Genomic DNA, 12,539 nt, shown 5'->3' on the forward strand with positions numbered 1-12,539 from the left:
AGAAAATGTTTGATTTTTTTAACAAACAAAAACCCCATGAACACAAATACTAATAAACAAACCCACCCCCACCCCAAACAAACAAACAAACAAACCCCAAAACACTAAATTTCCAAAAAGCACTGCTATTGCTGAATCTTTTAACAGACAAAATCTCCCCTCTGAGAAGAAAATAGTATCTTAAGATTTTTTGCTATCATGGAAAGAACTATTAAGATTGGAAAAGGTCTTGAAAACATTCAGATTTTAGAGAAACATGTCTCCTATTATAAAAGTGTTTCGATCACAAGTCAGTTTAAGGCCAGACTTCTCATTTTTAGGAGCTGTGAAGAAATGAGCCACACTGTGCTGTTATCTTTCTTTTCAAGAAATCCCTCCAGAACCCATTTAGCTTATACTTGTTAAATCCCCCGGTTGTAAAAGGAATGTAAACTAAACTGCAGTGTTGCTGTGAGGTGTTTCTAGACTGCAACACTCAATCAGTTACACAGATAAAGCACCTACATCCTTACTTTATCCCATTCTTGGATATTTTTCCACCATCCTACTAGAGGTTTTCCACATTAACCTCCCCATTAAGGAAGCCAGGATAGCAGTGAGGATGGCATCACACCTAATAGGATTGTTCAGCACCAAGTTAGAGGACAAATACGTTACAAAGACGCAGGGAATATTGAGCCTTGTAAAAAGAAAAAAGCTAAGGAATGATCTCATTACAGACTGCAGCAACTTGAAAGGCACTTAACACAAACTCTCCTCACTAACAGCAGATGGTGTAAGAAGAGAAAACAGCCACAAAACATGTCTTGAGAAATTCAGGTTAGGTATGTGGCGGAATTCTACCCACTATAAGCACTGAAATATGCTGTCTGGAGGGGCTGTTGTATCTCCAACCTCAGATTCCACCATCCAAAACCAAAGCTGCTGACCTGATAGAACCTTATCCTGCACTGAGCAGAAGACTGGATGGAGTAAGTGGCCTCCTGGCAACTCTCCTAAACAACATTATAATTTGTCTCTGGTAAACTACATCTCTGAAAATAAGACACATTTCAGTACAACATTTTAATGAAGATTCCAAGTGAAAAGTAGATTCTGATTTACAACATTCTGCAGCCTGACTCATAACCAACACTGTTACCCTCTCCCATCAGTCATAGCTGTTGGGTAAATTAACTTAAACCAACTTAATTCACTATAATGCTTTTGTTGGTATCAATGAAGTCTGAACAGGCACTAATTAAAGAATTAGAGGTCAAAATCTACCTTTAACATTCCAAGATAAACAACTGATATAGGATACTAATTCCTACCTCTCTACTCAGAAAGTGGAACACACAAACCTAGACTTCCAATTTAGAAAATAAGTCTCAGCTACTGCAAACAGAAACTTTCCTCTAGACTTAAGACATTCACTTTGGGGTTAGGCTTTTATTTTGTTTAAAAACAGGAACACAGAGCAATTAAATTATTTTTTTCCCCCCAGAGTCCAACTAAAATCAATTGTCAGGCTCTTGAGGAAGGATGGTGTTGACTGCCCCTCCTTGTCTACTGCAAGAGCACACAAGCCACATGGCAGCACAGCACTCATCCACAGCCAGCCAGCAACCAAATCACTCTGCGTGTCTCAGCTGCCCTTTGGGGCCTAGGGAAACCCAACAGCTGGAAATAACGTTTGAGTAATCGCAGCTAGGCAGGAGAAACCAACCCACAGATGAAATGGAGTAAAACTCTGAGATTTCATCACCTTATTACGTCCAAGATGGTATCTACACACAGTGCAGAGAGCCCTTACAACCACACAGCCTTCACCGAGCTCCACTTCTAATTAAAAGCAGAGTATGAGTACAAAACATGAGTTTCACCGTCGCACCTTCTGCTCCAAACACCAAACCAAGGGCACCAAGAACCGAAACACGGGCTGCTGGCCGAGCTCTGGAGCAGGATGGTTCGTCCCAAGGAACCCAGAGCAGCTGCCCAAACCGGAGGCGGGAGGTGCGGGACAGCATCTCGGTGCCCGCCGCAGGGACATCGCCACCTGCCGGGACACACAGCGGGCACGGGCGGCGGGATGGGGCTTGGGAGGCGGGATGGGGCTCGAAAAGAGGGATACAGGGCTTGTAAAAAGGGATAGGGCTTGAAGAGAGGGATATAGGGCTTGAAAAGAGGAATATGGGGCTTGGCAGGCGGGGATGCTGCGCTCGGAGCGAGCCGGGCTGTGCTGTGCGGACTGAGGCCCCGCCGCCGGGGCAGGACACCGACATCCCCGCTGGGCACGGCGTTACCGGGGACGCTGTCCCAGCTCCCCGCCAAGCCTGTGACCCTCCCGCAGGGCAGGGAGGAACAGCGAGGCGGTTCGTGCTCCCACCACACTCCTCATCATCATCACTATCATCATTGCGATGGCACGGTGCTGTGCCCGAGCACCCTGTTCCCTGTGTGTCCCTCAGGCCGGCTGAGGGGGCCGGAGCGGGCGGGCGGAGGCCCTTGGCTCCCCGCACCGCCCGCTGCCAGCCTTGCGAGCCGCTCCGGGCCAGATAAAGCGGGCGAAATTAGGAAATTACTTACCACAACCCTCAGGCTGTGCTCACAAACAACTCTGAAAGACCGAGGGAAGAGAGAAGTGAAGTAACGCGTCTCCTGCCTTGAAACATCGTGCGCGTCTCTCTCCTTCACCCTGCACAGCCATCAGTGCCCTCCGTGCTCACTTCCCAATTCCTTTTAAAAGCACTTCATACCGTAGCAAACACTCTTCTAAAACTACAGTCATCTCACACCGAATGCTTACAGGTATTTGGGACAAAAAAGAAAGAAAATCCAGAATAAACTACCTGCCCAAACTGCTGCGACCATAAATGTAACCACAGCAAAGCTATCAGGAGCAAACATTTATGGGCATTTTTAACTGGAGACGGGAGTTGCTTGTCTTGTGGACTTAATGTTATAAAAACAGCCTTAAAACCGACTGCAGTGTGCCCCTGTGATAAATAATATTGTATTTCATGACAGTCTCTTTATTTACTTTTTTCTGTTCTGGTTTATGTAAATAAATTCAGCAAAAAAGAATAAAACTATGAAGCAAGCATTTCTTTAAAAAATGAAGAATACCTCACGGCGATGAGACTGCTAGAGAGAACTTCTCACAAATGGCCTGGATTTATGCTGACAGAAATAAAATTCTGCTCATGAGGAGAATGATGTTACTTCTAAGATTTGAAAGTTAAAAAGGAAAACTGGAAGCTTAAGTATCTGCATTTCCAATTTTAAATAAGATCTTTATTTAACTCTTGGAACAAAAGCCAAAACTTGCTCTTTCCTTTTTTTTTCCTTTTTATTTGAAACCACAGAAAACTGATATCCAACTTTCAGCAACTTTATGAAGAGTAAATAGAAGGACTGATGAGGCTAATGAAATACAGGGGGAGTGCCCATATTTTTCATTACAAAACATTGTATAAGGACATTGTCCTTATTGTACTTTTTCTTCTTATTGTTATAATTATTTAAATAGAAATCTCATAATTTGAAGTAACATAGTAAAGAAGTAGAAAAAAAGAAAAGCCTCCCTCCCTTAATAATCACTGAAACTAGCACAGTTGCTACTTTAGATCAACTTAAAAGCTGTTTTAAAAATGTACCAAAGCACAGCACCATTATGATCACATTGAGTTTTTCAAAAGAATGCAATGCAGAGTACAATAATCAAAAGAACACATCTTAGGAATATTACAGTGCTCCACATTTTAAAAAGGAAGGCATTTCTCTCTGGTAACAATTCCTAAAAAGACTAGGGATGCATAAAATTCTGGAGTAATATGTTTAATCTCTTTTTTTTTCCCCCTAAGCATTTCCCTTCTTTCTTTAGTCAACTCCACTTAAGTTTTTTTGATTTAAACTTCCCTTTTAAATGCATGCTTAATGCAAGCAGCAGAAGACAGTGCACAGATGAAACACAAGTCAAAGCCAGCTAAAATACACCAAAAATACACTGTCATCGACTACTCACACACTGCTTCTGAAAATATCAACAAAATTCACATTTATTCAAAATCAGTCATGAATCTAATATTCACAGAATTAACATATTTATCTGACCTATCTCATAGCTTTATATTGCTACAAGAAAGATCTATCAGGAGAAAAAAGTACAGTACAAATAATTTTCCTTTTACTAATTCAGATTTTGTGTAAAAACCGCACCCACAAACTGAAGCAACAACCACTGCAGTCTGATTCAAGGCTTTGAGTATGAATGAAGAGACTTAAAAAAATTCAAAAATCAGGCAGATTTTTAATTGTCTCTCTCCAAAGTAAAATCATCACTTTACAGCAGAACATTCAGAGAATTTTATTCCAGCAGGAAGAAAACAAGAAGTCTAAAAATGAGAAGCAGAACATGCTTGATTACAGAAAACTGAAGGTAACAGGAAAAACCTATGAAAGCTCTTATTTTTAAAATTTTCACTATTTTGAAAAAAGGAGAATCAAGTGAAACAAATACACTTTCAGTGCACCCCAAAAGCACATATTGAAGTGAAAAAAATGAGCATATTAACCAAAAAAAAATTATTTTCTCCATCAGCCAGCCACTCACTGTAAGACAAAACAAAGTCTATGAATCACAAAACCAGGATCCCAAGTGGTTCATTTCACTTGCAATCGTCACAATAGTCTGCCTGCATTTCAGACATGATGCACAAATTGTGGAAGGCAGGGTAACAGTACAAAGTTGTAAGGAGACCAGAACTCAGGCAAAACAGATAAATCTTGATTTTAACAGAACACATTGTTTTAAGAAGTACTAAGGAAATTCCACTGCTAATGGATAGGAAAAAGAAAGTATACAGCATAACATGATTGTTTTCATTTTTAAAACAAGGACTTATTTTTTTTTTTATTTTACAAAGATATCTGTAAGTTTCAGACTTTTGTCTCATACCAATTGTTTGATATCACTGTGTTCACTTTGAAACTCATTTTCACAACTACTTAGTGATTTCAGCAACACTGCCCACTTTATATACAGTACTGCTTAGAAGTTGTCAAGTTTGGTGTCAGACAAAAAATGAACACAGGCTAAGACGTCAATCAGCATCAAAAAAAGCTCTAAAATGAGGCGTTTGATAAATTTTTGTATTTTTGTTGGCCACTTTTGAGGGTTTTTGTCAGCTTAGCTGCCCTGAGATTCCGCAGTGGTGTGAAAATGTGAGACTTGTGCAAAGAAAAACTTTGCATGTGCCCAGCTGAGAGGAAGGCTGAAGCATGACACAAGGAAACCCAGTGGCATTAAGAACCTACTAAAAAAAAACCAAACTCAAACCTTCCACAGAACAGGATGCAATTAACAGCAAGACACAAAGCTGCAGGGAAACAAACCTCGTGAAAATACTTATTATTCTTCAAAACATCTTCTGCATTAACAGAGAAACTTTCCAGTCAACAGTGGCCTGAGAAACTGATATTTGAAGGACATTTATTTGAGAGCACCTTCATCAGAGCCAGGATGTACCCTGCACAAACTCTCCTCTACCTTCACCTAGTCACAAAGGACATCCAAATGCTTATGTAAGTCAGGTTCTTCTGCAGTCACTCTGTCCATGATGTCCCACAAAAAGAAAAGACCCAAAAGTTTTTATAGAGCCACACATTAGCCAACTATTGAAAGCAGAACAAATGAAACCAAGGAGGCTGCCAGCAGCCTGGGTAGGCAGCAATGCAGCCTAATGTGACAAACTACTTTCGGGCTTTTGAAATATAAGAAAGGAGGCATTTTCCTCACTTTTGCTTGGATTTATTTTTTTTATTCTAACCCAATTTTTGGTTGATGGAAAAGCTCTCATTAATCTCAGTCACTCAGGCTCTAGCCTGCCCAGCACAACACCAGCTATTACGGGGGCAGGGAATGTTACCCTTCTCTCCTCAAATACTGACAAATCAGTTTCCATTACTGAGATGATCAGCTTGATTTGTTCAAATGACCATCAGAGTGACCACTAAGAAAAAGCCAAGTTATCCACACCAGATTTCAAACTACTTTCCCAAAAGTTTAAGATACTGAGTATGGCCAGCTCTCAAAGAAATCTAACGTTTCTGAAGAAACTCAAAAATTCAGAAAGATGTCAAGATCAAAGACAGAATTGTTATTTTTCCAATCTGTCTTTTAAATTTTGCCTACGGTTTTACTAACTTTAGCCATGTACAGAACTCATTGAGTTCTGATATTTGATATTTATTTTTTTTTCTTAGAGTTGTTTCTACTGTGGTTTGTTTTTCCCGACTTGGTTTGGTTTCTTTTTTTTAACAATTATCTTTTACGTGACAGTAAAAAAATGCCACAGCATTCCCTTCTCTAGCTACAACCAAAACAAGATAAGAGTGATTTCTCTGTTACTTTTCTACTGACTACACGAAGAAAACATGACCAAAAATTTCAAGTCCAAAACTTTGACTAATAAACACGTAGATTGAGTCACAAGCTGCATGCCTGCAGAACGATAGATTGAGATTATGTTATTAATGTATTTTTTTTTCCAAATCTCACGAAAAAAAACCACGGAGCAGGAGTCAAATATATCTTTCTCCCTAAAAAAATTATGCTGAAACCAATACAATTCCTCCCATGAATATGCAGAGTGGGATTTAGACTGTACTCCTTTTGTCCTGTATGAATTATCCATCACATTTCTATTGTATATTATTAAAGTGACTTGCTTTATCCTCCCAACCCCCACATCTGTGCTGCTGCAATTTATGTGAATTACGGTTAATGATCATTTGCATTATGCTTAATCAGCATATCAATAATATACTCTGCACAGAGTAAGTAGCTCTTCTTTCTTTCCCTTTTAATGAAACCTATAGAAATGGAGCTGGGGTTTGACTGATTGGCATGACAAAAAGGTTGCCTGGGCAGGTGCTGGGGATGGTGGCACAGGACAGAGGCCTTGTGGCTGCTGCCAATCATGCTCAAGCATCAGCAAAACCTGCTATTATATTTTTAAATTCTTGTGCCTTGCTATCTGGAGGGGCCAATGCTTTGTGCTGACGGGGTTTTAATGAGCTTGACCAGATCAGTGTTCCTGGAGCCAAGGCTGTGGCTGTATGGGATGGTTCAAGGAGAGATCACATTCTTCCAGGGTGATATTACTCACCAGAGCCTAAACCACTGCCATTACAGTGTGCTCATGTGGGACACACAAACCCCTGAATACAAATGAGCTACAAACCTTAACATGAATATTCAGGAATTTCTGGAAAGCTATTATTACATATGCCCAAGTTGAGGGCAACTTAAAGGAATAAAGAACCACCCCCGAATGCTGTAAACAAGAGCAAATCAATTTGGGTCATCTTGCCAGAAATTAATCAATAGTATCATGTATCAACAGGATAAAATTATTAAGCTAGTAAGAGCGCTTGTTAAACGCTTCAGTTAAATTATTTTTAAAAACTCTGTAAGTCACCAGCTTTGGTATACTGACATTTAGGTGAACACTACTGCATGCTCAAGAGGAACTGGCACAAAACCAATATCCTCATTTTTGAGTCACAACCTCCAGTGCAGCTCTATCAGCTTTACCTTGTAAATCATTGCTCTGCTATTAGCAATCTTTCAATATGATGTGACATCTTTATTATAATGTTTTTCCACTGAAGTTTAAGTTCATATTTTAGTTAGCTCACAGACAGACACAGCCATATTTACCAGGTTTAATTAATTGACTATAAATAAAGGGCTGTAAGAAGAAGGCGCCTCTCTCACACGATGTTCAAGTTGTCACCATTTCACAGCAAAATGCCAATTGGGATAGGATAAACATTGTTATTTCTATACTATACATTTGTATTTCAATATGCAAGCTTAAAATTTCAAGGTATTTTGAAGACTACAGTCTAGAGCCTCAGTTCTCTTCCAAAAACAGTCACAGCATATGATCTACATTAATTTACTGCCATGCGATTTTTAACTAAGAATTTCATTAACTTGTAAGAACATCAGTGAAATTCCATGATTTACTTTGGCTTCGATATCTGAGGATATGGCAGAAAATAGGAACAGCATGTACAAACACACGCAAACAACAACTTGGGCTGGATTTACCTGACAAAAACTTGCAGAAGCCAATAAAATTGGCCTTGACAGATCTGGGGGCCCTTTTTGGTGGGGTAATGCAGCACATCTGTTTTCCTTATAGCCCCCATGATACCCTGCATCATTCCCTACCAACTGCTTTAGGCATCCAAGGCAGGAGAGACACAGCTGCAGGGAGCAGAGCAGCAGATCTGCACAGCTGCAAGGAGCTGAACAGAGCAGGAGAGCAAAGCAGAGGAGCAGCGGGAGCTGGGAGAGAAAGGCTTCACAAAAAAAAAATAACTGCAAGTGAAAACGAAAAAAAACAACCTGATGAGCTAGAAATTGCTGGAGAGTTCCCTCTTGGACATCCTGTTTAAAGACATTTCTTGTTGGGAAAAGTCAGCAGAAAAAGCCACTAGGAAGAAACCTGAAACCTCTTCCCATTTCTTTCCCATGAGAATGGAACAATTTTATCCAGAGACACAGAGAGAGATCCATGCATAAACTCAAAAAATGAACCAAACCTTCATCCTTAAATACTGCTGAACACCTGCATAATGCTTAATATCAAGAAGGCACAACTTGAACATTAGCAAGGGAATCCCATGAGGCAGAGATGCAAAGGCATTGTTAACACTGATTCTGTAAAAGTGATAAAGGTGAATCAACAGCTTGCCCAAAGCTACAAAAAAACTGAAAGAACAGCAAAAGAAAGTCTCACAGGTGCTTTCTTTCAGCAAAGACTTGATGGCTCAGCCTTCTCTGAGAGCAAGGGTAGCTCTGGACACAGGGTTCAACTACCAAGTGGGTATTTTTGTGTTTGGGGAAACAGAATGCAGGAATGCAGGAGTCATCCTGCGTATCTGCATGATGTAATGCAGAAAGAGAGCGATGGGATGTTCCTACACACAAACACACATTCCACAGAGACATGGAGGTGGGGAGTGAACACGTATCAGCACCACTAGACAGATAGGCACTATTTAGTCATCAATCTCATGTTATCGAGAAATTTTAAAAAATAGTCTGCTGGCAAAAAACTATGTACAAGTGATGGAATTAGCAAACCGGAAATTTCCAATTTATTAGCAAATTTCCAATTAATTAGCAAATTAGAAATTAGCAAATTTCCAAAAAATTGGAAAACACAGGTGCTTTAAGACTGCACTTCTAAATCTTCCAATAGAATGCCTGGTTTCATTAGACCTGGATACAAGGTAAACAAAACAACCACCAACCTCCAGAACATTATTTAGACACTTCTTTGGTAATACTTGAACTCATAACTTGAACAGTTCTGCAACAATTCAGCACAAAAGCTACAAACAAGTACTTACATCAGTTGCTTGTGTCCACACATTTTTCACCTTCCACTACTTCCATCTGAACAAATTAGCAAGTAACACCATGAAGCAGAGCCATGATCTCTTTTAGACATACACTTTCTGATAGAGAAGGAGCAGCAGCTAAAGAGAACTTTTTGCTCAGTGCACCTCTTGCTTTCGTGTTTCTCCCCTAGCAATGAGCTCTTCCTGGGGTTTACCTGCAATGGGATGCATGCTCTGAAGAGAAGGCCCCTCAGCTATGTAAGCCACATTTTGCAAGTTCAGAGCAGATTATTTTTGAAGCTCCAAGGCCCAGCCTTATTGCACGGTGTCCTCTGAAGAGGAAACAATGTTTAAATAGCACATTGGTCTGTAGCAGCACTTTTCCATTTCACACTCTAGTGAACTCACCCCATGTGACGGGTAGGAGATCCAGCCCAGCTCGCCTTGAATTGTTTTTGAATCCAGCAGATTAACTACAAAAGAAGACATAAGGAAGAGGAGTGAGTTTTGTTTGCCTCTGCCCAGTTAACCTCAGTTATCCATACCCAGAGCTGTGTTTATTTGATGACCCTGTGAGCAGCTGATTTGTTCAGGTGGCCTGGCAGTGAAGCTGCACAGAAGAAAAAGACTAAAGAAAAGGATCGTCTTGTTTAGCTTAAAACACTGTGAACAGCAGAGAGGGCAACTTCTGAAAACCAGAAAACTGAAAAAAAACAAACAATGGACCACTGGCTAAATTAATTGCAGTGGGGGGTGGGAACAGAACTCTTCTATCAGCTGCACAAACCGCAGCGTTTTCCCCTCGGATGCCTGAAATTTGGGTCACTGCATCTAACTGAAATGGTGAGATCTGAATATTTAAATCATTATTTGATTAAAGGCATGAATTTGGCATCTATAATTTTCTCAGAATACAGGAATAAATAATGAAAGCTGATTAAAGTCCTTCCTGCAGTTTTTTCTTGCTTCTGATCCAATTTGTTCTCAAATTGCCTTCCAGTAGTGTTTTCTAAATGTCATGTGTAACACATTAGATACAAAAGTAATTATTTACCATGTTACAAGTTCAGACAAACCTACTTTTAAAGAGGGCCATCAATTGATTGCTAATCTTGATGTTACCTTTTTTTCTGAGCCAGCAATAATTTTCACTGTGAGAAGGAAGATTTTATTTGTAAACAGTCTGACAGGCATTTTCCAGTCAATCAAACTCAGTGGGTTTATAACTATTTTTAGACACAATGGGCATTTAAAATAAATACATACACCCAAATTAAAGGATATTCCTCTTTTGGCATTTATTTTTCCTACAAGCACAAAAATAAATTCTTTTCCTCATCTTGGCCATACAGTCTCCAAGTGCTTGATCACACACTTCCCTAAATAACCATTTCTTTATCAACCTGAAGCAGAACAGATGAATTTATACAAAATACTGTACATAAAAAAATAGCCTCTAAATGAACTAATGAAGTATTAATACTCAGCATGGCAACACTGTAATATCAATTATCTGCAGTCTGGTCTTACTTTTGTTGGGTGTGTTCATCACCCCCCACACCTTCCTTTATTTTTTTTTTTCCCTTCAGTATGGAAATCAATGATAATTAGACATGAAATAAATCTCAGCATATGCTAGGACATTTTAACACCTGACAATAACAGATCTTTTACAGGTGGCCACTGGAGAAACTTCATCTTCTGTTTGTTAACCTGAAGGGTTGTCACTGTCCCCAGAACCAGATGGCCTGAACACTGGTGCTCCAAGTAAACAGAAGAATACGAAGTAAAAAATGAGGGAGAATATCTGTGAATCAGCTGAGTTAAGCTATTTGTATTATTTCACCATTCTCCTTTTAACTGCTGTTCAATTTTGGACACCACTTGAAAAAAAAAAGAGAGCTCTGAAGGCATTATTTTTATTCTTAATTAGGATGTACAGAAGGAGACATGGGTGTACAGTATTAGAAATAAGACTCTTCTAAAAAGAACCATAAATAAACATATTTTCTACATTTGTGTGCACACATATTTGTGTTGTGTATGCATTGCTACACTGCCATGACTGAGCTCCTCTGGATCTATGTGGGGAAAATGTTTCCCCCTGCAGTTATACTCCCATTTAAAAGAAAGCAATAGTATTGTTTTATCTACATCAATAAACAAAATATTTTTACTAATCTTACAGAAAGAAGATAATCCAGTGCTACATATTTCTTAGCTCTGAATCAGGTCCTCAATCACGTACACAAGGAAAAATCAGTCAGTCCTTTATTGAGTGCACAGGGCCCTAGGCAGGCTACTCTGCAGCAAGGTTTGCATCCATAAAAAGAAAACAGGAAAAAAAAAATTCAAAAGGAAAAAAATGCACTTCTCATTTTTAGTTAGTAGAAATTCCCACAGATTCTGGATCTCCTGGGATGAGACAGATCTGTTTGCCGTGCATCTGCACGGCACAGCGCTGAAGGAAGAGTGACTCCTGAGGAAAATCACCTGGCAAGAAGTGGCTGAGGCAAATCACTCAGGAGCAAAGTAAGTGATGTATTTATTCCTTCAGAACGAGCATCTTGAAAAGATGATTGCAGCCACTCTGAAACTGATGAATTCAGTCCAAACTCATCAGTTTCATCTGCAAAACATAACCAGGCAATGGACCCACTGCCTGGGTGTAGCTTCCCCTCCCTAGACCTGCCCAGCAGGTCCAGCTTGCCCTCACAGGCATCACAACAGGACATGGGTGACTATTAAATATTCAGTGTCCCCCACGACAGACAGGTGCTTCAGCCATAGGGCATCATCAGGATCAAATCTATGAAGTTAGGAATAATTTTTCAGCTCGTCTCCTTCATTCCACTTTCCTTATCTCCTTCAGACTGGAACCACTACTTTTCCATGCTCAAACCTGTTTCATTACATTTTAGATGTTCTTACAAGGGAGGTTTCCACACTGGCTGCAGAAGGCTTCTGCTTCAGATGTGTGTCATGCTGCTCTTTAATAGTATCTAAAATGCAAAAAACATACTTCCTTTCAAGCAGTAACCTGAAAAAAAGAAACTTCCACTTCCTGATAAAGCTTTTAGAACACTCATTTTCCCTGTGACATCAAGAGAGTTGCACACCTTGATAGAGAGGAAACA

The 12,539-nt window shown here is 39.8% G+C and overlaps 1 protein-coding gene across 1 annotated transcript in view; it reads right to left on the reverse strand.

The window, feature by feature from the left end:
• Window positions 1-12,539, reverse strand: part of EPHA3 (EPH receptor A3) — a 177,501-nt gene that overhangs the window by 151,651 nt on the left and 13,311 nt on the right. Inside the window, exon 2 of the mRNA XM_058859742.1 lies at window positions 9,811-9,875. Within this exon, the coding sequence (XP_058715725.1) occupies window positions 9,811-9,875 (65 nt within the window). The remainder of the gene's footprint in view (window positions 1-9,810; window positions 9,876-12,539) is intronic.

This window comes from Poecile atricapillus, chromosome 1 (genome assembly GCF_030490865.1).
Source record: "Poecile atricapillus isolate bPoeAtr1 chromosome 1, bPoeAtr1.hap1, whole genome shotgun sequence".
Classification (NCBI taxonomy): domain Eukaryota; kingdom Metazoa; phylum Chordata; class Aves; order Passeriformes; family Paridae; genus Poecile; species Poecile atricapillus.